At 40.1% G+C, this 23,805-nt stretch overlaps 1 protein-coding gene across 1 annotated transcript in view; it reads left to right on the top strand.

The window, feature by feature from the left end:
• Positions 1-23,805, top strand: part of vps50 (VPS50 EARP/GARPII complex subunit) — a 133,721-nt gene that overhangs the window by 12,276 nt on the left and 97,640 nt on the right. Inside the window, exons 5-9 of the mRNA XM_042506207.1 lie at positions 8,375-8,428; positions 17,571-17,641; positions 18,638-18,755; positions 19,935-19,970; positions 20,402-20,484. Coding sequence (XP_042362141.1) covers positions 8,375-8,428; positions 17,571-17,641; positions 18,638-18,755; positions 19,935-19,970; positions 20,402-20,484 — 362 coding nt within the window. The remainder of the gene's footprint in view (positions 1-8,374; positions 8,429-17,570; positions 17,642-18,637; positions 18,756-19,934; positions 19,971-20,401; positions 20,485-23,805) is intronic.

The following is a 23,805-nucleotide window of genomic DNA, read 5'->3' as shown; positions in this document are numbered from 1 at the left end:
ATTTAGTCTGAAACATGGAATCATACAACTATAACAAAATGTAGCTTAAACAATCAATATTGCCTGAATGCAGCCTGGTGTAAATAAACCAGAAGATTAGTATTGTAAACTTTATATTGTCTGCCCATGAGAGTTGAAGACATGCTAAGTGGAAAGGGAAGTCACACTAAATGCTTGCAACTTCAGCCTATTGAAGTTGCTCAATTCTGAAATATTTGTGTTTTTAATACTGTGTACATATTTCCTCTATGTTGTATTTGTATAAAGAGATTACTGAGAAATAATTATGTATGACCATTATGGGGTTACTACCTTGTAGGTGACACCTTGTACGGTAGCCACCGCTGTGTGAATGTGTGTGTGAATGGGTGAATGTGACATGTCCTGTGAAAGCACTTTGAGTGGTTGAAAAGACTAGAAAAGCGCTATACAAGTTCAGTCCATTTACCATTTACCATTATAACCTTGCTAAGATAACAAAGTTCAGGGTGGCCTAAGACTTTTGCACAGTATTTACAAAATGTATCAAATAAAAAAAGGAGTAAAAGGGCCCTAAAGACCATGCAGTCCAGTTGAAAGCTCCTGATAAAACTAACAAGTGGACCTTGAGCTAGGACTGTTTTTTATTTGATACATGTTGTAAATACTGATTAGAACACCCTTTTCCTGGTTTTGCTGCTAGTCCACAATAGGTATATATTGTGCTTGAGAGTTAATGTTACAAATGGTTTACACTGTGTCTTAAGGTGTATCACCAGATGTGCACCAATGGCAAGCTCATATCACTTCAGATCCTAATAGTTACTCTTTTTAAAAGAAGCACCATTGTACTGGGAACAGTGTGGCCACAGGGCTAGATCCAAACAGCAGTTGACAACAATCTTACCACAAGATCCATTTAGTGGCTTTTCAGGAAAAAGACAATGAAAGATGCTTAACATTTACCTGCTGTCTTACACCGGAGACATGGAAAAGCTATCTGAAAAATAATTCCCCAAAAGCCTGCTTTAATTTAAGTAAAAGCTTATAATTTCTGCTTTTGCTCCATAATTTCTTAACAATTTATCCTAGGCTCCTAGGGTACCTCAAAGCTTCTGTCTGCCTGCCTGACAACATTTTGTACCCCACTCCAGTCTACAGAGACAGGTTAAGTGTGTATGAGGCGAGACTGGAGCTTAACACCCCTGAACACTGATTTTATTTTGTTGATGGGTCGCCCTTTAAGCCAAATAGCCACAGTTTGTACTTTGTGCCTGAACTCTGATTGCAGAGTCGTCTGACGTCATTGGCTGTGTTTTCCTCCCGCGGCCACAACCAGACCATTTACATAGTGGCCGTCATTCTGAGGTCAGTCAGGTACTTGCAGTTTCACACCCGAGAGCTGGCCTGTCAACAAATTCTATTTATAGAACCACGTGTGAGAGAAAGCAACTCTTTCCCCTCTGCACCCTCTATCCTCACAGTCCAGTGCAGATTTTGCCCACTTCCCCTCCTTCCCGACAAGCTTCTGTACTTTCGCACACCTGTTTGTCTCCCAGAGCTCCCTGGGCTCTACTTTTGTTTTTTTTTGTACTTGCCACATCTATTCCCTCAACGCCGCACTTATCCCTCTTTTTCATACATGCCGCTCTTCCCCGACGTCCCCTCTTTTGACATTTTTGGCAGGCGCCCACAGAGCTGTCTGTCTAGTTGAGATGATGCTCCAGACTTTGTGGCCTGTGGCGTGGGGAGACCTACAAGTTAGTAAAGCCCAAGAGTACACAAACGGGCTCTGACACATACCCCGTCTGTCTCTCTCTCTCTTTCTGGCTGCGAGCCGGCAGGCACCTCGGTGGAATAGCCGTGGTAATTGGTCCAGTGTGCTGCCAGGCAGAAAATCTGCAGCTATGTTTCTCAGCAAGCTCGTCAATACAAACCTGCAATCCTGAGCTTAAATGAGAAAAGCCTCTACCTATTTGTATACCTCAATGCCTTGAGGCTTTTGTAAAATATCTCCAGTTTATTCCTCCTATTTGTTTTTTTCCAAGCTAAATTTTAATGTCTTTCTTTTTTACTGTCATTATCTTCCAGTTGCACATGCTCAATTTCACAGATCTATAACCATGAGAGTTGAGAAAAAGACAATAGAACATTACACTCACTCTCTCTCGCACACACACAGAAACACACACACACACACACACAACAAAAACCCCCAAAGCAAAACAACAGAAACATTTGCAAAAATATACTGTATTTGTGTTTTTCTTCTTTTTCTGAAGTCTAACTAATTACATAGATCAGTCAGAAATTTTCCGAAAAAATAACAGAGGATGCAACTGTTGCGTCCTTGAATAATTGCTTTCCTTTATTCTTCAGTTAATAATCCTAAAGTTATCCTATGCAGAATTGTTGATTACTGGTTTTTAATTAAGCTCTCCAGAGAAAGTGAAAGTAACCGCTAACTGCAAACTCGCTTATTTGTTGTTTTGCCTAAATATTTTGATTTCATTTATTTTTTAGCCCTGTGTCTTTTGGATGCTTATTGCACACAGTCTCTACCTTACTTTAAAGCCCTGACCTCACCTGAGCACTGTGGGGTTACACGCCAAAAAATATCCTGAACACAGAAAATAACAAGAAAGTACAGGCAGAGGCCAGAGTCTCAGAAAAAAACAGAGCCAGACCCTAGTGGATCATAAGCATAGACTAAATAAAAATGACACAGAGCTTCTGTGACGTCACACTGCCAATTTGAATCTCTAAGTGCAGCATTTTGGCCGTTGCCATTGTTGTTATGTACCCCGTGGTGACCATATTTAGTTGAGTTTGGAGCTGTGGAGGAACCAGGGGGGTGAGTCTGACTCATGGACATGCTTCGCAGACAGCCTGTCACTGTTGGTCCCCGCCCTTAAATGTGGCTTACTTCGGGCCAATGTAAATGAGTGAGTTATAAAAATAAAAAAAACGTCACCCCAGTACAGTTGAATATTGAAATAAGCCATAGAAATCAAAAGCAATTTTTTGTACCGGACTGTAAACATATTTATTTCTGCTGTGAAGCTGGGCATTGTAACATGGGGGTCTGTGGAGACTGACTGTTTTGGAGCCAGCCTCAAGTGGCCTTTAGAGGAACTGCAGATTTGGTACCTGCGCAATGGCTTCACCTTTCAGCCTCAGAAGTTGCCGCTTGACCATAAGTGAGAGGTATTACTTAAGCATAAATCTATTAAGAAAAAATTTGTGCGTAAAATCCTGCATGTATTTTTAACAGATATTGTAACTATCACTCCCTCCCTTCCAACACAGTAGATCGTTAACTGGTTTCAGTAAACATGGAGCCTCCTGCCATGCACACCTACTTTACCTGGTCCAAAATTTGATTTTTTATTCTTTATTCTTGTTAAAATAAGTTTTCTCAGAAGATATTTGTTGTTTTGTATCAGCAAAACAACACTTTTGACATAACAGGAAGCTGGAGTGGTTGATTTTATACTTTTATTTGGTTCAATATGAGGAGCTCCAAGGCTTGAATTCCAGGATACAGGAGAAAGTTTGAAAGACACAAGGAGAGCAATGCCTAAAAGGGGCTGCTGAATTTTTATTTTTCACTTTTTCAAAATCAGAATTTAAATGACAGCATTCTGCAAAATAATCCTTCACACCTAGTTTTGAAATTGTATGTTGAAGTCACACGTGCATATGATTGTGTTAGTGTTCACTAAACTAGTGCGGGTCTCCCTCTGCCACTGATGGAAAAAAATACCATCTCTGTAGGCGGGCAATTTATATGTGCGCCTTCATACTGGACATGCATCTTTAGAGACCTGTCGTCCTCGGTGTGTGAAGGTGTTATAAAAGTGCTTTCAGATTCTCACTATGGGGCTGTTGTGTGATGGCCTTTCCTCCTGCAGATGATGATGCTGTGAAGCAGCGTGACGTAGGTGTTTGTATACGTGTTTGTGTGTTATGCGTTGGGGTGGGAAGATACAGTACTGAACCATATGTACCGCATGTACTTGTTCTTCTGTTTGCCATTCTGTGTTCACTCCTGCTGAGGAGGTGTGTACGAGCTGGTGTGTTGACGCATAAATATCCTTTCTCTTTTCTTTTTTCCTCTGCTCTCCTGAGTCATCCGCTGCAGGGTGGAACAGTCTTTCTGTGGCTTTGGATAAAAAAAAAAAACAACTGCCCCGTTTCTCTGCCACAATATCAAAGCTTAATTGGCATCTTTGACACACGCGTGGCGGGGGCTCGTCTCAGGGCCAACGGCCTTTTTGGGCAGTGAGACTTAGGCACATACAAAAATGTCTGTGTCCAGAGGCACAGTTTGGCTGTGTGTGGTTAAACACACAAATGGTAGAAAGACTTAATTAATGGCCATGGGTGGTGTAACGATACATTGATCTTGACTGATATACCATTTCAGTGTTTATTGATTTCATATTATTAATGCAACTTTGAAACATCCATACATTTTTGAATCTTTAAGAAATGCCTTTATTGTAATTTCCCATGGCACATCTGTGTAACCATTTCTGTCCAAGTGCACCTCCTTCCTAAACATTCAAATAGTGCTTTAAAAAAAAGACGATGATGCTTACCGATATCGTCTTATGTCAGTCGCAGGCTCCTGAATCAAATTGAATCAATTTAAACATGGCAGATTTTGTGATATCTGCAAATATCATATCCAAATAAAATAAATAACATATAATGGAATAAAACTTTTGATTTACACCCCAGTTATCTAAACACCTGTATAACTTCAAATCTTGGCTACTACAGGGCTTAACACTACACTGACTTTTACAAGTAGTTACCAGGCTGTTAACCAGGCATCAGCTTTTGGAAGCCGAAACTGAAATATGGCGGCCTTTTTTCGTCATCTCTTATTTTGAGTAGTGAAGATACTATGCACATACATCGGCTTAATAATTAAAATGTGACAGAAAAAAGTTAAAACTTAATTACAGTCAGGGTTAGATATTAGCACCAGCCATCAGCCAAATGCTGATAAAATATGCAAGTGGCTGCTAAATTTTCTTCACTCACCAGCCACAAAAACAATAGTAATACTACTACTGAGACACTGGTAGATTTTGGAGTCCGCTAGTCACAGTGGCAGGTGGACAAAAAAGAAACTGACCACAATTCTTTGTGGTTTATGTTTTTTTTTTAATACTTTACAATATCACTAAGTGTATATATATATATATATATATATATACAAATATCACTAATGCAAAAAATAATATATTTTTTTTTTACTTTTGTGGTGCATGGTTTGGCATTTTTGTCCCTTTTTTCATATGTTTAAAAAGGAGTATCACTGATGGCTAAAAAGTTGCACTTGAACACACCGCAATGACTACAGCCAACAGCCAACCAGCACTTAAGTTCTGTGTCTATATGAGAGTGAACAACTCTCCATCCCAGCAGACAGCGGTAGTCTATAATGACCATTCAAATAGAGACACTTAAAGACTTACAGGACAAATCTAAGATGCTACTTATCCAGTTAACACACTAACAACACAACCTGAAGTTGACAGAACAAAAGATATTTACTGTGTGAGCTCTTTCTGTACTGTTACCAGTAATACTTTTAAAACATCTACCCCATCATAATTATAGATTGTAAGCACTTTCTGCCTTTCTTGGTGCAACTCATGAGCAGCTTTACAACATTTTGCCCTCCCATCCACCTCAAAGTGACTTTCTTTGCAGAAATTTTGGCTACAGAGATGTTGGAGGAGGTGATGTTGATAACTTGTGTGAACATTTTCAATTTTTAATGAAACTTGAAAGCTAGAGATGACTATCCCTCCTGCAGCAATAATGAATTCTCTTCCACCGCTCAGCTTTTTTAAAAGTTAGTAACGCTTATGCAACCTTTTGCCTAAACCCTGTGAGGCTGCCAAATTCCTCCACGTGTTTCAGTCAGAAACGATGTCCTGCTGTGCAGAGTTTTTTCAGGTGGTGTGTGTGTCAATGAAAAAGGAGAGAGATGATGTCACTTTATTAAAATTTAAAAAAAGACATACACACACAGCTTCAGAGTGAATAGGGGTTACATTGCTCTGTGTTACCAATGGAAACCCTCACGGTTGAGTTTACTCTGTCTCGGTCCTTAGCTCTCTTAATCAGGACGACTGACCTTCACTATTAGACTGCTTGAGACTTTTCACTGCTACCAACCCTAATTAGCACTAGCTAATTTAGCTGTAATTGCCTCATACGTCTCAGTAAACACAACAGAAGATGCAAACGTGTTCTTATTCAGACACATTTATTACAAACCCAACATATCTATCTATCGTCTGCAGTCTTCTTGCTAATGAGCAAACCGTCCAAACATGTTCAATTTGTGTTATCAATGCTTATGTTTGTTAACTTTTTCACTCTAACAGATGATGTGTGTGAGTGCAGTGTGCATAAGGCATCCATCTTCTCCTGTGACTTCCCTAATTTTTCACTCCTGTGTGTCAGCGTCCCTAATGAGAAAAAATGCATTCATTGTCTTACTGTGTGTCTGTGTTGATGATTGTTCATTGCCAGTCACTAGTTTCTCCATCTGCTAAATATTACATGCGCTCTGTCTGCTTTGCAACCCAGTCACTGCACAATTAGCCTCCATTTGTGGATGTGAGGGTGAGCTGAGAGCTAATGATTTTGGCCTTGCGACTCAGGTGGGAGGGTTTGCTTTCTCATTACTGGGTGTCCATTATGTGTTTAGACTCTTTCACTCCTTTTGAAAAAAGTTTTATGTCGTGTGTTCTGGTTAGTGGGTTGCCAATAGGTGGCGTTATGGCCCAATTTTGGGGCAGCTCTGTGAACGGTTGAGGGTCTGTCTTAGGCTTCCTTAGCTCGATTCCACTCTGCATTGTTTTTTGTTCTTGCAATTCTTCTGAATAGTACTCAATATATTTTTGTCTGTGACCATCTTATTCATCATTTGAAAGTTACTTGAACCCTGTGGCAAGAGAAGTTTCATTTGAGCTGCATCATCCATAAAGTTAAGATAGCAATTAAGTCATACTCACACCAAAAAGGAAAACAACTCATTGCTCTCAATGACTTTGTATTGCATGACGATGTGTTCTTGTCTCTTCCGGCTGCTAGCAAACAGCAGAAAAATGCCTAAAAGCTGCTGTGTGGTGGGATGCATTACCAACAGGGTGAAGACACCAGAACGATGTTTTTACAAGCCACTGAACCCCAAAACTGAGCTTTTCAGAAGACAAAGTGGACACAGGCAATAAGACACGAGACATCATCAGAGAGATACACTTTCCCATAAATTTACAAACTACTGGCAGCTGTAGTTGCCAGAATCCTACTGTTATGTTTTGTGTCACTACTGTATTTACTTCAACAGTATATTACCATTACATTTATTACAGAATTCTATGATAGGGTGTGAGGTTTACACTATAGCTAACCTGCATCTGGCTTCTGTCCCTCTGTTAGGTCTACATCTGGTAAAAATGTAAAATACTACTTAATGCTGTAAAATCATGCAGCAGTTTACTGTTTATTTTACCTTTTGTTTTGGCTTCATAAAGCATCAGGATTTATGGTGTTTTACTTTATTTTAGTATTTTACTTTATTTTACAGTAATTATTAGTAATTATTACAGTGTCTGTTCTTTGATTTGAGCTGAGCAGCATTTAACCATCTTGTCTAGTGGGTTTGACAGAGTTGGCCGTTCAGCATGCTGAGGTGCCAGCGAAACGTTTGGAAGTATGGCTCAACTACGCTCCCGTTGCACCCGGTGGCATTTTATGCAACTGAATGCTTCCATTCATATCATGAGTATTGGATGAAGTAGGAAAAAAAACTAGAAAAATTAAGTAGAAAAAAAAGAAAACCTATATCACGAATCTACAGTCAGCTTGACCAATCATCTAAAAACTGTAAGTAAAAGCTCATCTCCCAAAACCGTTATACAAGACATCCCTACATAAGAGCTTGTTGGTGTGTTCCTTGAGCGTTAGCTTTCGTTGATCACATTTTCACCTCAGATGTGAGTCAAATTGGTAAAAAGCACAAAGGAGAGGAGAGAACATTAGAAAACACAATGGGAACAGAGAGAACACAGGCGTCTCTGAAAGAAGCAGGAGTAATGCTATTGAGAAAGACATTGAATGAAATGAAACAGAGAAAGGGAGACGCTCTTTTAAAAGGCTTTGGCTATACAACGCTTTAGATACAGACATCAGTGATTGTTATTCAGCCTCCATCCGTGACAGCAACATTGCACTGCCCAAACTGTTTTTGTGGGGTGACATTTGGGAAGAACATCAAAATGTCTTTTCACTTTTATAAAAAAACAAAAAAGTTCCTTTGCTCATCTCTTTTTCCCCTCTCTCTCTTTCTCTCTATCTGTAGGTTTCTAAAAAGGTCGCTGATCTCATTCTGGAGAAACAGCCTGCTTACGTCAAGGTAAGCTTCCAGTGTCAACTCACGACCACATTAAACAAGCACGGCCCAGCCACTCATCTTAGAAAAAGTCAGTTATATTTGCCATTTTGGTGGGATTGGCATCTTCTCTGTTGATCTTTTCTACTTGTTATGATTGCACATCAGGTTATTTTGATGCTATCAGGGTGTCAGTGGATGTGTTCCTGTGTCAGCTGTCGTCTGCCAAAGAGATAAGGTAGAATACCCGTAACCATGGCAATAGGAAATCTGACTCCATCCATGGATAAGGAAAAGCGGGCAATAATCTACTTTTTTTTATTCAGAACATAGTCAGGATATGAATTAAAACTAAGTCTGTAAAATCCCTTCTTTTGATCGCCTGCTGAAGTTGCAGTGAACTGAAATGAACCAGTGTGAGGATGTCTCTATATCAAGTGAGAAGATATTCAGTCTATTTTTGATCTGATCCAGTAGAGACTAAAGATTATAGGAGACTGTGTTTGCTGTAATGATGAGTCAGAATAATTCTTTTAATGGGTTTTATTCATCTGATTCATTTGACAGCAGTGAATAGATGTGAACTCATTCTGTTTAGAAATGAACCTTGCAGGGACAGCAACATTCTTGACCCTCTCAAAAACATGAGCTAAGAGTAGTTTGAACCCACTGACACATTAAAAAAGAAGAGAAATAACCTTCTTTGGAGGTTTAATGATCTTGTATATCAGTGCTTGTTAGTTAATGGAGCTCTGTACAGACACTGCTGCAGCAACTGGTTAGACTGGTTAGATATTAAGGCACCTGACTGAATTGGTATACTGAGTCTTACCATGTGTCCTAATTGCCTCAGCAGCTACTCCTGAGTGAAAAAAAGACATTATGTATTGATGATTGATGACTATTGTGTTGCATCCTTTTACATCGGCGCTCACTGTCCATTCTGAATCAATTAAATATACACTTTTGTCATGTCAAGCAAACAAACCATGTAGCGATCAGTTGTGAACTTTAGATCAGACTTGAGACATAACAACTTGAAAGATGAGTGAGTAACTAACTTGCTATCTTCCTACGTTTGAAACATTACTTTGTAAAATAGAAAACACATGTTCTATTTATTGATATTTACTGGAAATTACATACAATATAGCCAACAGCAAGCAGCATTAGCATGTTTTTAGCTCGTTTTTAGCAATGTTCCTCAGCAGAAAGTTTTAGCCTTTCAGCGATCTCCCACCAACCAGCCGCAATTGTATTTAGGTTAGGTAATTTTATGTAGATGATTTATCATTTCAGTTTTGTGAATCAGCCTCGCCCATTGCAGGGCTTTCAAAGCAAGCAACAGAAATAAATAGATTTCAATTTGCTAAAATGTGTCATCATGGCAAATGATGATTCAGCAGGTTTGCATAAAATCAAACCAGTTTAGATTGGTAAACTGAAAAAGGACTGGCAAAACTAGAAATCGACCCTAATCCATTGTGCGCTATTCGCAGTTTGTGGCTGTGTCAAGTGGGCTTCAAAATAAAAGTGTTTTGACAAGAGATCAAATATGCTTTGATGTTCATATCTGTGTGTGAGTGTGTATTGGATTTGTTGGAGAACTTGGTCTTTTGATTTATTTAATTTAGCAATCAAACCACTCCCGTCAGATGTATCACTTCTGAAGTTTGGTTGAATTTGTGTCAGTCAGCGAAGCTTTGATCCAAGCAAGGCGCAGCGGATGACTGACAGCTTTAACAAATTTGGTGTGTAGTGAAATTGCAGTGAAATTACCATCATTGTTAAGCCTTCTGAAGGTCAGTCTATGAATAGCAAATTGATCATTATTTCTGCGACCCTCCCTGTGACTCTGCAGAGTCAAAAATAACTGCAGGGCTTATTAGCGGACGTTGCCACGGATTTCGGGGGCATTTCCATTGACCCATCTCAGCCCTCTTTCACTGGGTCTACAAATGCCCTCTGGAGTTCAGAGGGCACTTGAGTTTCTACATCCACTGCATTAATGTCACAATGAGAGAGAAGACAGAATTTCCCAGCAAAATATGCTTTACTCTGCCTTACATCTTTGAGGTCGCACTCCTCTGTGTTCCTCCTCTGTGAATAGTTTCGTTGCTTTTCCTCCAACTATTTTGCCACCATTTTGTCTGTCCCAAGGCTTCTTATCTCCTCTGTGTGATATTTTATCAAACATGTACCCAGAAACACACACTTCTGCAGAAACACAGCCACGGGGCACAAAGCCACTTCTCCCCAGTCCTTGCATGCGGTGTATAACACATCGGTGGACACAAAAATTGTGCAAACACATACACTCATGCCTCAGTGCCAGAAATTATGGCCCGCAAAGCATCTGATGTGAGTCATAGCTATGTTGTGACTAATCTTTCTTTTGTTGGGGTCTGTGTGTGATCACTGTTACTGCTCTCAAGCGATACATGCACTAGGAAAGGGACAAAAGTGTGATCAGGCTTCCTCATGTGGAAAGAAGCCAGAGCTGTAATTGTGATTCAATTAAACTGTTGATTACAAATCAGCAGGTGTAAATTCCTCAAGTGCTACTCTTTTCTTTCATTTTCCTACCTTAAATGTACATTTGAATTTGGTATTCCAAAGTTGACATATGTAACATTTTCTGTCTGTGCAAGGCGGGATCCAGTTGCTGTAAAAACTAAAATAAATTCCCTCTCTTATCTTTCAAGGCCATAGACTGCGAGGAAGAGATCAGGGGGTAGATGCACGGTATCGAGGTCCCACCCATAGGATAGGATAGGGTAGATTAGATAAGAACTACCTAAAATGTGTATGTTTGTATGATGTATGATGTGTATTTTGAGTTTTTGGCCTGTTCTGCTAACATGGCAGCAGCGTGCTTTATGACCTGTGCTGCAGCCAGCCAGGAGATGAAGATATTTTGGCTTCACTTTTGAGGCGCTGTCATGTCCATCTTCATATACAGTCTATGATTGGAATCGAGTAGCCAAATGCATGACCTTTGAACTTATCAGGAAAGAAAGATTGCCTTCTGGGAGTCAAAGTTGTAATGAATCTGCACCAGGTAGCCCTGATGAGGTCACTCAACACCACTGGACTTTGACTGGTATTCAATTATCTTCCACTGCTACTGTTACTGCCTTTGATTGTGTTCCCCACTTGCCTCCTCTGAAGGAGATTAGTAATTTGGTGGTCATACCTGACAATTACACAGGGGTCATAGTGTGCTTAAGATGTGTGGGTATGGTCACACACCCTTTTAATTAACTGTGTGTTAATGTGGATACATAAACATGCTATATCCAAAATATGTGGAAGGAATACTTCATCTACAAAATGACCATTTGTATATCAGTTACTCACTCCGTACTATGTTGAAATCATGTAGAAAATTTTGTTTTTCATGTATGCCTCCAAAATGAACATTCATTTATTCATTAGCCGTAACCGCTTATGCTCTTAAGGGTTGCGGGGGGGCTGTAGAGTATCCAAGCTGACATTTAGTGAAAGATGGGTTACAACCCTGACAGGTCGCCGGACTATCACAGGGTTGACACATAGAGACACACAACCATACACGCTGGCCAGTCCAGAGTCACCAATTAACCTGACCTGCATAGACTGTAGGAGTACTAACCACTACTCCACCATGCCGCCACAGTGAACAAAGAATCCTTCAACAGTCTAAACATTTTTGATGAGTTGAAGTCATAGGGGTCTGTGTTTAACAACAGCAAAACTATATCAAAAAGTCAGTTTGCAAACACCCCTCCCTGAGCTACCACCTTATCGTGGTGGAGGGGTTTGCGTGTCCCAGTGATCTTAGGAGCTCAGTTGTCGGGGGCTTCATGCCCCTGGTAGGGTCACCCATGGCAAACAGGTCCTAGGGGAGGGACCAGACAAAGTGTAGCTCACAAGACCCCTATGATGTTGTTTGTGCCTATGGTCCAAACAGCAGTTCAGAGTATCCACCCTTTTTGGAGTCCTTAGAGGGGATGCTGGAGAGTGCTCCTTCTGGGGACTCCCTCGTTCTGCTGGGGGACTTCAACGCTCACGTTGGCAACAACAGTGAGACCTGGAGGGGCGTGATCGGGAGGAATGGCCCCCCCGATCTGAACCCGAGTGGTGTTTTGTTATTGGATTTCTGTGCTCGCCACAGATTGTCCATAACGAACACCTTGTTTAAGCATAAGGGTGTCCATATGCGCACTTGGCATCAGGACACCCTAGGCCGCAGTTCAATGATCGACTTTGTAGTCGTATCGTTGGACTTGCGGCCGTATGTGTTGGACACTCGGGTGAAGAGAGGGGCGGAGCTGTCAACCGACCACCACCTGGTGGTGCGTTGGCTCCGATGGTGGGGGAGGACGCACCGGGGGTGGACGAGGTCCGCCCAGAGTTCCTCAAGGCCCTGGATGTTGTGGGGCTGTCGTGGCTGACGCGACTCTGCAACATTGCGTGGACATCGGGGGCAGTGCCCTTGGACTGGCAGACTGGGGTGGTGGTCCCTCTATTTAAGAAGGGGGACCGGAGGGTGTGTTCCAACTACAGGGGGATCACACTCCTCAGCCTCCCTGGTAAGGTCTATTCGGGGGTGCTAGAGAGGATGGTCCGCCGGATAGTCGAACCCCGGATTCAGGAGGAGCAATGTGGTTTTCGCCCCGGTCGTGGAACTGTGGACCAGCTCTGGACCCTTGGCAGGGTCCTTGAGGGTGAGTGGGAGTTTGCCCAACCAGTCCGCATGTGCTTTGTGGACTTGGAAAAGGCATTCGACCGTGTCCCTCGGGGAGTCCTGTGGGGGGTTCTCCGGGAATATGGGGTTTCGGACTCCCTGATACGGGCTGTCCGTTCCCTGCTTGGTCCGCATTGCCGGCAGTAAGTTGAACTCATTTCCAGTGAGGGTTGGACTCCGCCAGGGCTGCCCTTTGTCACCGATTCTGTTCATAACTTTTATGGACAGAATTTCTAGGCGCAGCCAGGGTGTTGAGGGGGTCCAGTTTGGTGACCTCAGGATTGGGTCTCTGCTCTTTGCAGATGATGTGGTCCTGTTGGCTTCATCGGGCCACAACCTTCAGCTCTCACTGGATTGGTTTGCAGCCGAGTGTGAAGCAGCTGGGATGAGAATCAGCACCTTCAAATCCGAGGCCATGGTTCTCAGCCGGAAAAGGATGGCGAGCCCCCTCCGGGTGAGAGTTTACTTGAATGTTTTGCTGTTTTAAATGTGGACCCCAATTACTTCTTTTCATCAGGAATATTTGTTTGTTTTCGGATTCTTTCTTGACAGTTGAGCTATGCGAAAACAAGTTTTCTTCATGAATTCAAGATAAAACAGGATGAGTAATTGATAGAAAAATGATCACTTTGTGGTTTAAGTATGCCTTTAACTCTAGCTGTGAATCCCTGCACTTCTGTGTCCTGAATGCAATTCAACTTTGCTTTCCATTCACCTATGTGCAAGTAAGTTATAAGGGCAAGGCCTAAAGAGCAGCATCATTAGAATGTATAGGCACAGGATGGCCAACAGGGATCTAGTGCATAGCCAATGTCCCAAAGTGTCACAAGGGTGACCTCTTATGAATATATGAATAAAGAAGCATGGAAAAAAAAACCATTTTGCTTGAGTAGGCTCACCTTTCCTGTGTGTATACAGTAGATACAGATCTATTTTAGACAGCATTTGTACATTAGCATTTGTGTGTTGTTATACAGCGTTATTGAGCTTCAATTTTTCTTGGAAGTTTGTTTCTGTTTATCGCTTTTTATTACATCCCAGTCATTGCATGCCAGCTCTTTAACCTCTTTCATCTTCAAAAACTGACAGAACTATTGTCAGACTCCACCACTGTGCACAGTTACAGTTACACAAGCTGATTTAGCCCTCTGTCTGTCAGGTTAACTGCAGTCAACAGACAGGATGGACGGCTCAGAGCAGTGGTATAACAACAAATTGGAGCCGCAGGCTACGTACTGAGCACTCAGCATGTTGTGCACATCTGTCTGAGTGTATGATTCTGTATAAAGCTGTGTATTCAAGTTATTTGGTCTTTTCCTGTGTGAATTTGAAAGCTTAACTGAATGCAAGAGTATTTTTACATTCCATCATGGTCTAAGAGTTTGCACAACTGCTTCGTACTGTTTTACCTGTGTAATGATAGTGGGCGTGGTAACAAGGGGCAGAGAGTGAGAGCCAGACTTTGTGTGTGTGTGTGTGTGTGTGTGTGTGTGTTTTATTCATTTTACAATTAAGACTTTCCATTGCTTTTATGATGTTGTTGAGTTCAAGACACAGCAAGATTTGCTAAGTCCAGACACAAATTTTGACAGTTGATGACCCACAAATTCATGAAGCGTTCTTTTTTTTTTTTTTTTCGAATTTCCCCACTGTAGCACTAATAAAGGATTATCTTATCTTATCTTATCTTATCTTATCTTATCTTATCTTATCTTATCTTATCTTATCTAACTTATCTTATCTTATCTTATCTAACTTATCTTATCTTGTAGCGGTGCAGGTGTTAAAGACATGGCTGCATTTGTGTGTGAATCAGTCTGCTGGATTCAGCCTCTAAATTATTCCTTAGCTGGACCCTGGTGAGTCAGCCATGTCCCAGTCAGTTCCCCGTCGCTCAGAGTGCAAGGGCATTTCCTGAGGACACATTTTAATGTGTGTTTGAGTGCACAAATGCTACCTTGGTACCTTCATGTATTAATAGACCCTTCTTACTAGTGCTTATATACGTATTTAAGACTGTGTTCTACATGTGTCAGCGTAATGGACAGTTGCTCTTAGATGTTTGGGTAGTATTTTAATTTGCAAATGCATCAATGTGTACATAAAGGCATGTCCATACTTGTCTTTGCTTTCTTGACTAGAGTAAAGGTCTTTTCTGGCTGTAAGTGACACTGTGCCTGAGTTCAGTTCAGTTTCAGTTTTGATTAAACATTTGCTAGGGGTTTTTAAACAAGTCTTGTGTTGGAGTTTGTAATATTCCAGATTGTAAAAATGTTCATTTTTATTGTAAATGCTTACTGGTTCCAAATGTCAGTTATTGGCCTCATTAATAACTACTAATAATTTGTATTAGCGCTGGAAAACCAATATCAGTTGACCGCTACTATTTGTGGTAATATGGAAATGGCTTCTATGCACTGCAGTATTTCAGCATGTATAACTGTATTTTTTGTAGACTATAGCAATCCAGACCTAATCACAGGTCAATTTTTTTGACACAGTGGCAATGCAAGTTTCTTTTAACTACTACAGAATGTTACTGGTGATAGTTAAAGTTAGCAAAGTGGTAACTTCATTGCCAAGCTTCAAAATATACCTAATGTTATCTAATACATTCAGTCTTACGCCAATGCACTGTGCATTGGCAGGGTTTCCAGCACATTCATTTATTTGTTGTTGCCTGCAATGATCAAAACATCTGCTGCCACAAATAGATTTTCTACTTTTGGAGCTGGATTGTTCACCACAGTGTACTCGGGGCAGAGACAGAGGAGCAGAATGTCAGGTGCAAAGTGAAACTTAACTCTTCATTCTGCTTGAAAATGATTTACTTGGCGTGTCAATTGCTTCCCATTTGAAAATTTAGATAAAAATGTTGCTATTGCTCTTGAACAGGTGCATTTTGTGTTAAAATGAAGCTACCCTCCAGCTGGTGAGTTGAACTTAGCATAAAAATTGGAAATGCAGGAAAACTAGCACGGTTTAGTCTGTCCACATGAAAGAAGTGCACAAATTGGAAAAAGTAAACTGTTAAAATGACAAGTTGCAGTTTTGTGAAGTTTGGGTGTTTGTCAGGATTTTAAAAAGTAGATAAAACGTGTTAATAGAGACGCTGGGAGCCGCATTTTGTTTCCCTTTGTACAGAGACAGGCTAGCTGTTTCCCTGTCCCAGTATTTGTGTTAAACAAAGCTAACAGGCTGCTGGCTGTAGCTTCATATGTAGCATAGCATTGGCAAGAAGGCCACAGCTTGTATTTCTCAAAATGTGAAACTATTCCTTGACTAAATTCATAGTTTATGATAGCATTATTCTAAATAATCTGTAATTTAGAGTAAATTAAGATGTGAATAGTGTATTGATATCTCTGCAAATTAAGTTTTAGCTTTTTTCAACATTTTCTTGAGACCAACTCTGTTCCAAATTTTAAAGGCCTTGAAGCAAAAGGCATGAGTTGCATGCCATGTCCCTTCAGAAAAAAATTCCAACTATTGAATCAACCCTTGTAAATCTGTTGTGAGGTCTTTGTCAACACTCGAGATCATGCGGCCAGATCAGTTTAAATAGAATCATTGATCTCGTATCCACAGCTGAAGTGCCACTTTGATTCTGTTGTTGTTGTTGTTGTTTTTTTTATTACCGTTCAAAATGAATTTCCCCAGACTATATTCTGTTGGTAAAAGGTTGTTTTAAGTCTCACAGTGTTATGAGAATGTTTGTGAACACTGGACCTTGTGTTGCATAGGGGCGATGCTGCACAAAAAAAAAAACAACATCAAAGAATAATCATCTCTCACCTCAGGCACGACATGTGGCAGATCAAGAAAATAACCAAGAGGGGAAGAAAAAGTTGAAAATATAACAGCAGTGCAGCTTGTCCCAGGGTCATAATTTTGGCTGTTTGTTCCTCTCAGAGGTCACTTAAGTGGCATAATAACTGAACTCTCAGAGCAGAGTGCTCATTGATCCTTTTTCTAAATGTCAAAGCTCTGAAGAAAGGAAGCTATTCTCTTTCTTCTGTGTGTTATTTGCAGCGATGATGCATGCCTTACCATAATGACATCATCTATAATATCTATCTTCATAAGAAGCTCAAAGCAGGATGCATCTCCCTGAAGAGCGCTCTCATATGCATTGTTGTTCATGTCTGTGCGGTACTTAGCGGGGGAAGTGATTTGCTGGGTAAATGGCATTATTATTACAGGCATATTTCACTGACGGCTCCACAAATAAACCAAACCAACAATATCTCTGTGTCCTACAGATTTTACAAGCCCTTAGCATTGACATGAAGCTGTCTTCACCCTAGAAAGATATTTCAGAAATAAGTAATTCCTTACAATCTGAAACATTAACTTTGAAATGTCCCAGTGTTTATAGATAACTTTATTTTAACAAAAATATTTAACTTTTACCACTAACGTCTTCCTTATTCACAGGAACTGGAACGAGTGACGGCATTACAGACCAACCTGCAGCTGGCAGCGGTCATTTGCACTAATGCAAGGAGGTAATAGCATTCTATCACATACTATCTATTCACTAAATGAAATAGCTGCTGGAATAGCCCATTCAAACTGCATCTGATTACGAAGTGCTTTCCTCACAACCGTGATAATGTACCTTCCCTTCATATATTGCCAGTCTGTTAATATGATCCCAAATGACAAATTATTCTGTCTCAGTTGCCCTTGAAATTAAATATTGATAGAAAACATGCCACACCACGTGATACTCGGTACTACAATATCTTATGTCTTCATTAGGATTTTGAAAAGACAAAAAATGTTGTCTTGGTGTTCATAAAGATTTGGGTGGTTATAGTAAATATGCAGTTTTTGGTAAATAATCAGCATAATGACATTACTTACAGCTAGGCCTGTCACATTAACTACTTTTGGAAAATGATATTTTGTTCCAGAAGCAATTGTGATAAACAACATTACTGTTATTTCAAGACCATTTTATTTCAATAATATAATGATAAAATAATAGCCCAATAAAGCAAGTACACCCTTTCAAAGAGCAATGAACTTATGATTCTTAAATATATTCAGACTTTGGAACTTGAACATTTATTTTTCTATATCCTCAATTAATAAAACTTAACAAACCCCAAAAACTAACACCCAAAGGCATACAAAATGGACTCTCATGCTCTGCCAACAAAAATTGCACTTAAATAACTATTAAACATTTGGCATGCGAGTATAGAGAGTCATTCCTTAACAGGGAATAACTGCCAAACCCTGCTGTTTATTCCTCAGTGCAATAGCGTACGATATATGGACAAGACCTTAATAATTTTTGCTGACCTTGATAATTTGACAATGTATTTATTGTAATAGCCCTTCTTACAGACCACTTAGACTTAGTTCTACAGGTGTATCATTTATCCTGGTGAACAGCTCATGACAGCATGTTGGACTTTTAACTGCCAGCTAAGTAACAATATAAACTTGTATAGATGCTTCATTCTCTCTTTACTGTGATGTCTTGTGCGAAGGCAACTGAGCGTTGCAAAGGAAGGATTCACTGAAGCCAGCTTGGGTCTATTGGCCAATCAGAGGCGGCGACAACTGCTGACAGGCTTGCTTAAGTCACTGAGGACCATCAAGACCCTGGTAAAGTTTACACACACATAATTGACAATAACATATTTTGTTTTAAATTGCATCTGTCCATATGGTAAAGGGGGATCAGAGTTTTGCCACAAAGACCAGATAAATGCAGAACAGCTTTAGTTTACATAAGTGAGATCTATTTAGGCTCCAGCAGTAACTGTAACAATAAAATGTCTCGCTTGGATTAAAAAAGTGCTCTACATAACCATGTCCACTGTGGTTTACACTTACACTCTGACCATCCTTCAGAAAGTTCTCTTTTAGTCCAACATAACTTTTTATTGGGTCCATGATCCCTTCATGGATTGTTGTTCTGATTGTCATTAAAAGATAAATGTAGCAAGGCTATAACATGACAACGACAGTTTTTCTTTTTATCCTAAGTAGCAAAAAACAGCAGAATAACTGAAGTAAACATTAGCAGTAAGAGAGAGAGTGAGAAAACGAGTCTGCTACTAGTGTATTAATGCTATCGCTAAAAAAAAATCCTTATTTTGTAAAACAATAAATGTTACCCAACCCTATTTCCAAGTTGGTTTTGGAATGCAAATAATTTTCTTTAGTGTTTTTGTGCATAGACAAAAAACAGTCAGTCAGTCATTTTCTGTAACCGCTTGTCCCGGAAGGGTCGCGGGGGGGCTGGAGCCAATCCCAGCTGTCACAAAAAACACAAGTATAGAATAAAAAAAATGCAATAAATGTATTTTGAAAATATGTACAGCATAACTGTATATAGTAAATGAGCAAGGCAGAAATGTATACAGATATTTACTCTAAGGGATGTACAAAGGTTAACAGTATATAGAATATATATAGAATGAAAAGAATATGCAGTGTACAAAGAAAGAAGTCCAAAAAGGGTGTGAGTGCATGTAACACATGCAGGTAAATGTAAAGACATTAATGTAACATGCAGAGTCAAAACAAGAATAAACAGCGCACACCAACACACAGAAGCAGCCCGCCTTCTGTTATAAACCGTTATAAACCCACTGTGTGGCTGTGGCTGACAGTAGTCATTGCAAGTGATTCTCCAACATGATTTGAGTATGTAAGTTGACTAAACATACTCTGTTTAAACTATTTGCTGTGAATGTTTGTTCTAATTATAACAATGGTAATTTTTTCATAATTTGATGCTTTATTCATGTCTTCCTCTTGTCATTCTTCACCTCACAGCAAAGAACAGATGTAAGACTCAGCGAAATGCTTGAGGTATTGTCATCCTTTACACGAACACACACACACACACACACACACACACACACACCAACAAACATGAAGAAATATGTTTATAATAGACTCAAAAGGTCAAACATGAGTAGAGATTTTGCATTCACCGACACAAACACGACACAGTCCAACGCATGCAGATCTGTTGTGAAGGTCATCAGTTGCACATGGAAAGGATTTGACGACCACTGAACGTAATCCTCAGATATCCCCATTGTATCTGCTGTAACAATCATTGTTAGGAAGATTAAAAAAAAACAAATGCACAAAAGAAGTCAGAAATATCAGTCACAATCCAAAATGATGCTAAGTTTACTGTTGATATATATGGTACTTATAAAATGTTTGCAGACAATACAGTACTGTTTTTAACATGTCATACAATAAATGAATTCACTTCTCTGTTTCTGTAGGAGGAAGACTATCCAGGTGCAATCCAACTCTGTCTGGAATGTCAAAAGGCTGCCAGCACCTTCAAACACTACAGCTGTATCAGGTACAGTATGAACACTGATGGGGTAATACTTAGTTGTATCCAAATGAAAGCAGGCACTGACATATTCTGTAGGTGGATGGTTTCTAATGGCTCTTCTCCCATTCTCAAAACTTCACACTTCTCAAATTGTTGTTGGACATCCCATTTACATGTTAAAGTTAGACAGAAAAATGCATTAACAGAGAGACAGACAGGTATTCAAAAGCACATGGGACACGTGACAGCAGATCAACTGTGAACCATTGCAAGTACACAATGTTTCTAACCATTTGTAGCCACACATAAACCCTCTTCTCTCTTTTCTCCTACTTAAGATAAGAGAGGGTTTTGAAATTATAGGGTATATTGACAAATCTGTGTGCATAAAATTCAAGCTTGGCAATCATCTCTGCCCCTTTGATTTCCAGTGTAATTCTGCTCAATTTGTGACAGTGGTTGCCAAAGTGCTCCTTTTTATATATCGACTATGGATTGATCAAGGATGCATGTCATTTTTAGCTTCCTCCCTTTTACTGCGGCAACACTCACACACTTGGAAAGAACATTTTCTGAAGAGGTGTGTGTGAGAATAGTGTCAACAGAGTAAACACATAGTTCTGCCAGCAGATACAGAGCATTAAAACAGCACTGAGCATCTGCACTTTTACATTTAGCCACTTCACCCGGCTGGTGAGAGAATGACTGCTTGGAAATGGTATCAGTACGGTTACATTATGCTCACTATTGTTGTGGATATCACTTTTGTTGTCATACTTCATTAATTTACCATTCATGGCATTGCATGTTTATGGTAATGCTCCCCTGTGGTGCAGTGATTGTGGTTTGTGGAACAGTCATTCAGCACTTTTCACTGCTGATACCAGCCATTGTAACCAGCGTGTCAATAAGGGAACGGGATTGTGATCATCGTGTAAAGAAGCACTCACATTGTATGCCTCCATACGTTATGAAAAAAACCCAAACTTTTTTTGCCATTACTTAACGTCATATCTCAGGAAATGAAGGGAAGAAAACATATCAAATTCTGTATTGGTGACGCTAATCTTGAGTTCCCACATTGAAACTGTGCTGATTGTGTAGATCTTCTGTGCTGCTGGGTTGAAGATGTTGGTGATACATCCATGTTTTCACAGACATGGATTGAAACAGTAAATGAAATTTTACCGGTGCACAGATGCATGCAGCTGCGAGATGGGAATTGTTTGTAACCATCATTGTTTTTACACGCAGTCTCGGTGGGTCATGAAACGTGCCTCTGGCAGTTGGACAGGAATTTGATTGCCCTCTCACCTTTGCCTTTCCTTGCAGTATGCTAATGCTGCATTCTTAATGTAGTGGTTGTTAATGTTGGCGCATTGATCACTCATCTGTCATGCTTTGCATTAGCATGCACATAGTGCTTAGGCTCTCTGTCCAAAATTGCTAAAGCCCTGACTGCAGCTTTCCCCCTCCCAGAGCAGCTAGTTGCCGGTCTGCTGCACTTTGATTTAACCTTGTAGCTAGTGAATGCCCTTCATGGAGGCTTTGTTTCATGCCTGCCCTTCCTTTGTCCTCTGTCCCCAACCCTTTAAGAGTCAATATTTCTTTTCCCCAAGAAAGCACTTACTCAGCCTCATTCTCCGTCTCTCCATTCTCCGGTCCATTTTCATCAGGTGGCCCACATGGGCAACTGTTGGGTAGCTTAAGACCTGCATATGTCAGCACAGTGGTCATGAACTGTGGACCCTGCTATGGCCTTAGAAAAACAAAGGTTTCATAAAGCCAATAGCATCTCTGTATTATTGTGAGCTTCGCAGAAGTAAGAGTAAATGGGAAAGGAAGCTTTTTGTACCATGTGGTAGCAATAAATTAAGATACATACATACAGTAGATATTTGAGTTTGTGTGTTGTTTTTTTTGTGTTGAGCATGTGCATTTTTTCCCTCTTTACATGGTTTAAGACCAACTTGGGAGATTTTTTTTATAGAACATAAAAACCATATCATAAGTCCTTCACTTTTACAAAATTGAGCTCTTACAAAACTAATGTTATAAATAAAAATGATACTCTTAATTGTGTGCCACAAAATCAGGATTTTGAGGATTATATGAGCTTTTCATGACATTTAGAGCATATCTACGATTCAGAGGGCGTCTGCACACAGTTCCCAACACGTGGGTGAGCTAGCTGCTGGCAGCAAATGGTGCTAACAGCGTGAACAGTGCTGACGGTGTTAACCAGGAGGGAACAGGAGGGTGGTTGCTTCTGTGCTTTTGCTCTCTCAATATCAGTGTTAATGAATGTATGTGCACAGTGCAGAGCACGGGTGATTAGCTAGCCAGTGGGATGCAGACAAGGGGCTGATGTATCATTCAGACCATATACCACCATAAACAACAGAGAAGGTTGGATTACAACACACACAGAAAAAAGGAACATAATTCTCTGCTCAGGACGCCTTCACATTGTCTTTACATAGCACATAGTTGTTTGCTGTTATATTTATGCTCTGAACAAAGCTAATTTAATACAGAATTATACAGCTCTTCACTTTTTAAGTATTTTAATGTTACAAAAATATATATTTCTAGCGATCACATTTTTCTCTGGCTCAGAACATGCTGGCTGTTTTCTACCAGTTTCATACGAATTGCTTTGGGTTATTTTATGTCAAGCTCTTCCAGATCTCCAGTTCAGCTAACTGCTGTCTTAGTATTGAGGGAGGCAGCTAGTTCAGGTGTATAATCTATGCGAAGGACAGGTGGTTCAGCTGCACTTTCAAGTGGACCAAAGTGTGGGAGGAAGGGCAGAGGGCTGCTACATTTGTGTCTCTGTCTTTCTCTATCACAACACTGCAAGCACTCGAACAGTTGATTCATTCATTCAGAACCACGACTTTCCACCTTGTATTTTTGGTTTCATTATATGTGTCAATGCAGATTTTAAAAAAGATCTCTATGTGTATCTGTTTTAGTAGTGGGTCACTAGGATTTGTGTTTATTTGTAGCAGGAGGATAAAGCCCCCCAGCACTCACAGCAACAGAAACGTAACAAGTATTCAGTCATGTCAGTTACATTGATCTGAACAACATGTTGTTTTGGGTTTTTCCCCAGCACTGACAGTTTTGGTTTTACGAACACAAATTTAGCTGAACCTTAACGCATTTGTCTGTCTTTTTGTTTGTTAGCAATATCACTTCTTCCACACAAGCTTGTATGCTTGGAGGAAAGAAGATGCTTAACATTTTTATTTTGCAGCCACAGTCCTTCTCATGATGAGCACCAATTATGCTGTGCAACAGTAATTTCTCCAGCAAAACTGTAGTCATTATCTGCTTCCC

This window comes from Plectropomus leopardus, chromosome 18 (assembly GCF_008729295.1).
Source record: "Plectropomus leopardus isolate mb chromosome 18, YSFRI_Pleo_2.0, whole genome shotgun sequence".
Taxonomy (NCBI): Eukaryota; Metazoa; Chordata; class Actinopteri; order Perciformes; family Serranidae; genus Plectropomus; species Plectropomus leopardus.
The sequence above is the reverse complement of the archived record's forward strand: the minus strand, read 5'-3'. Positions and strand labels throughout refer to the sequence as shown.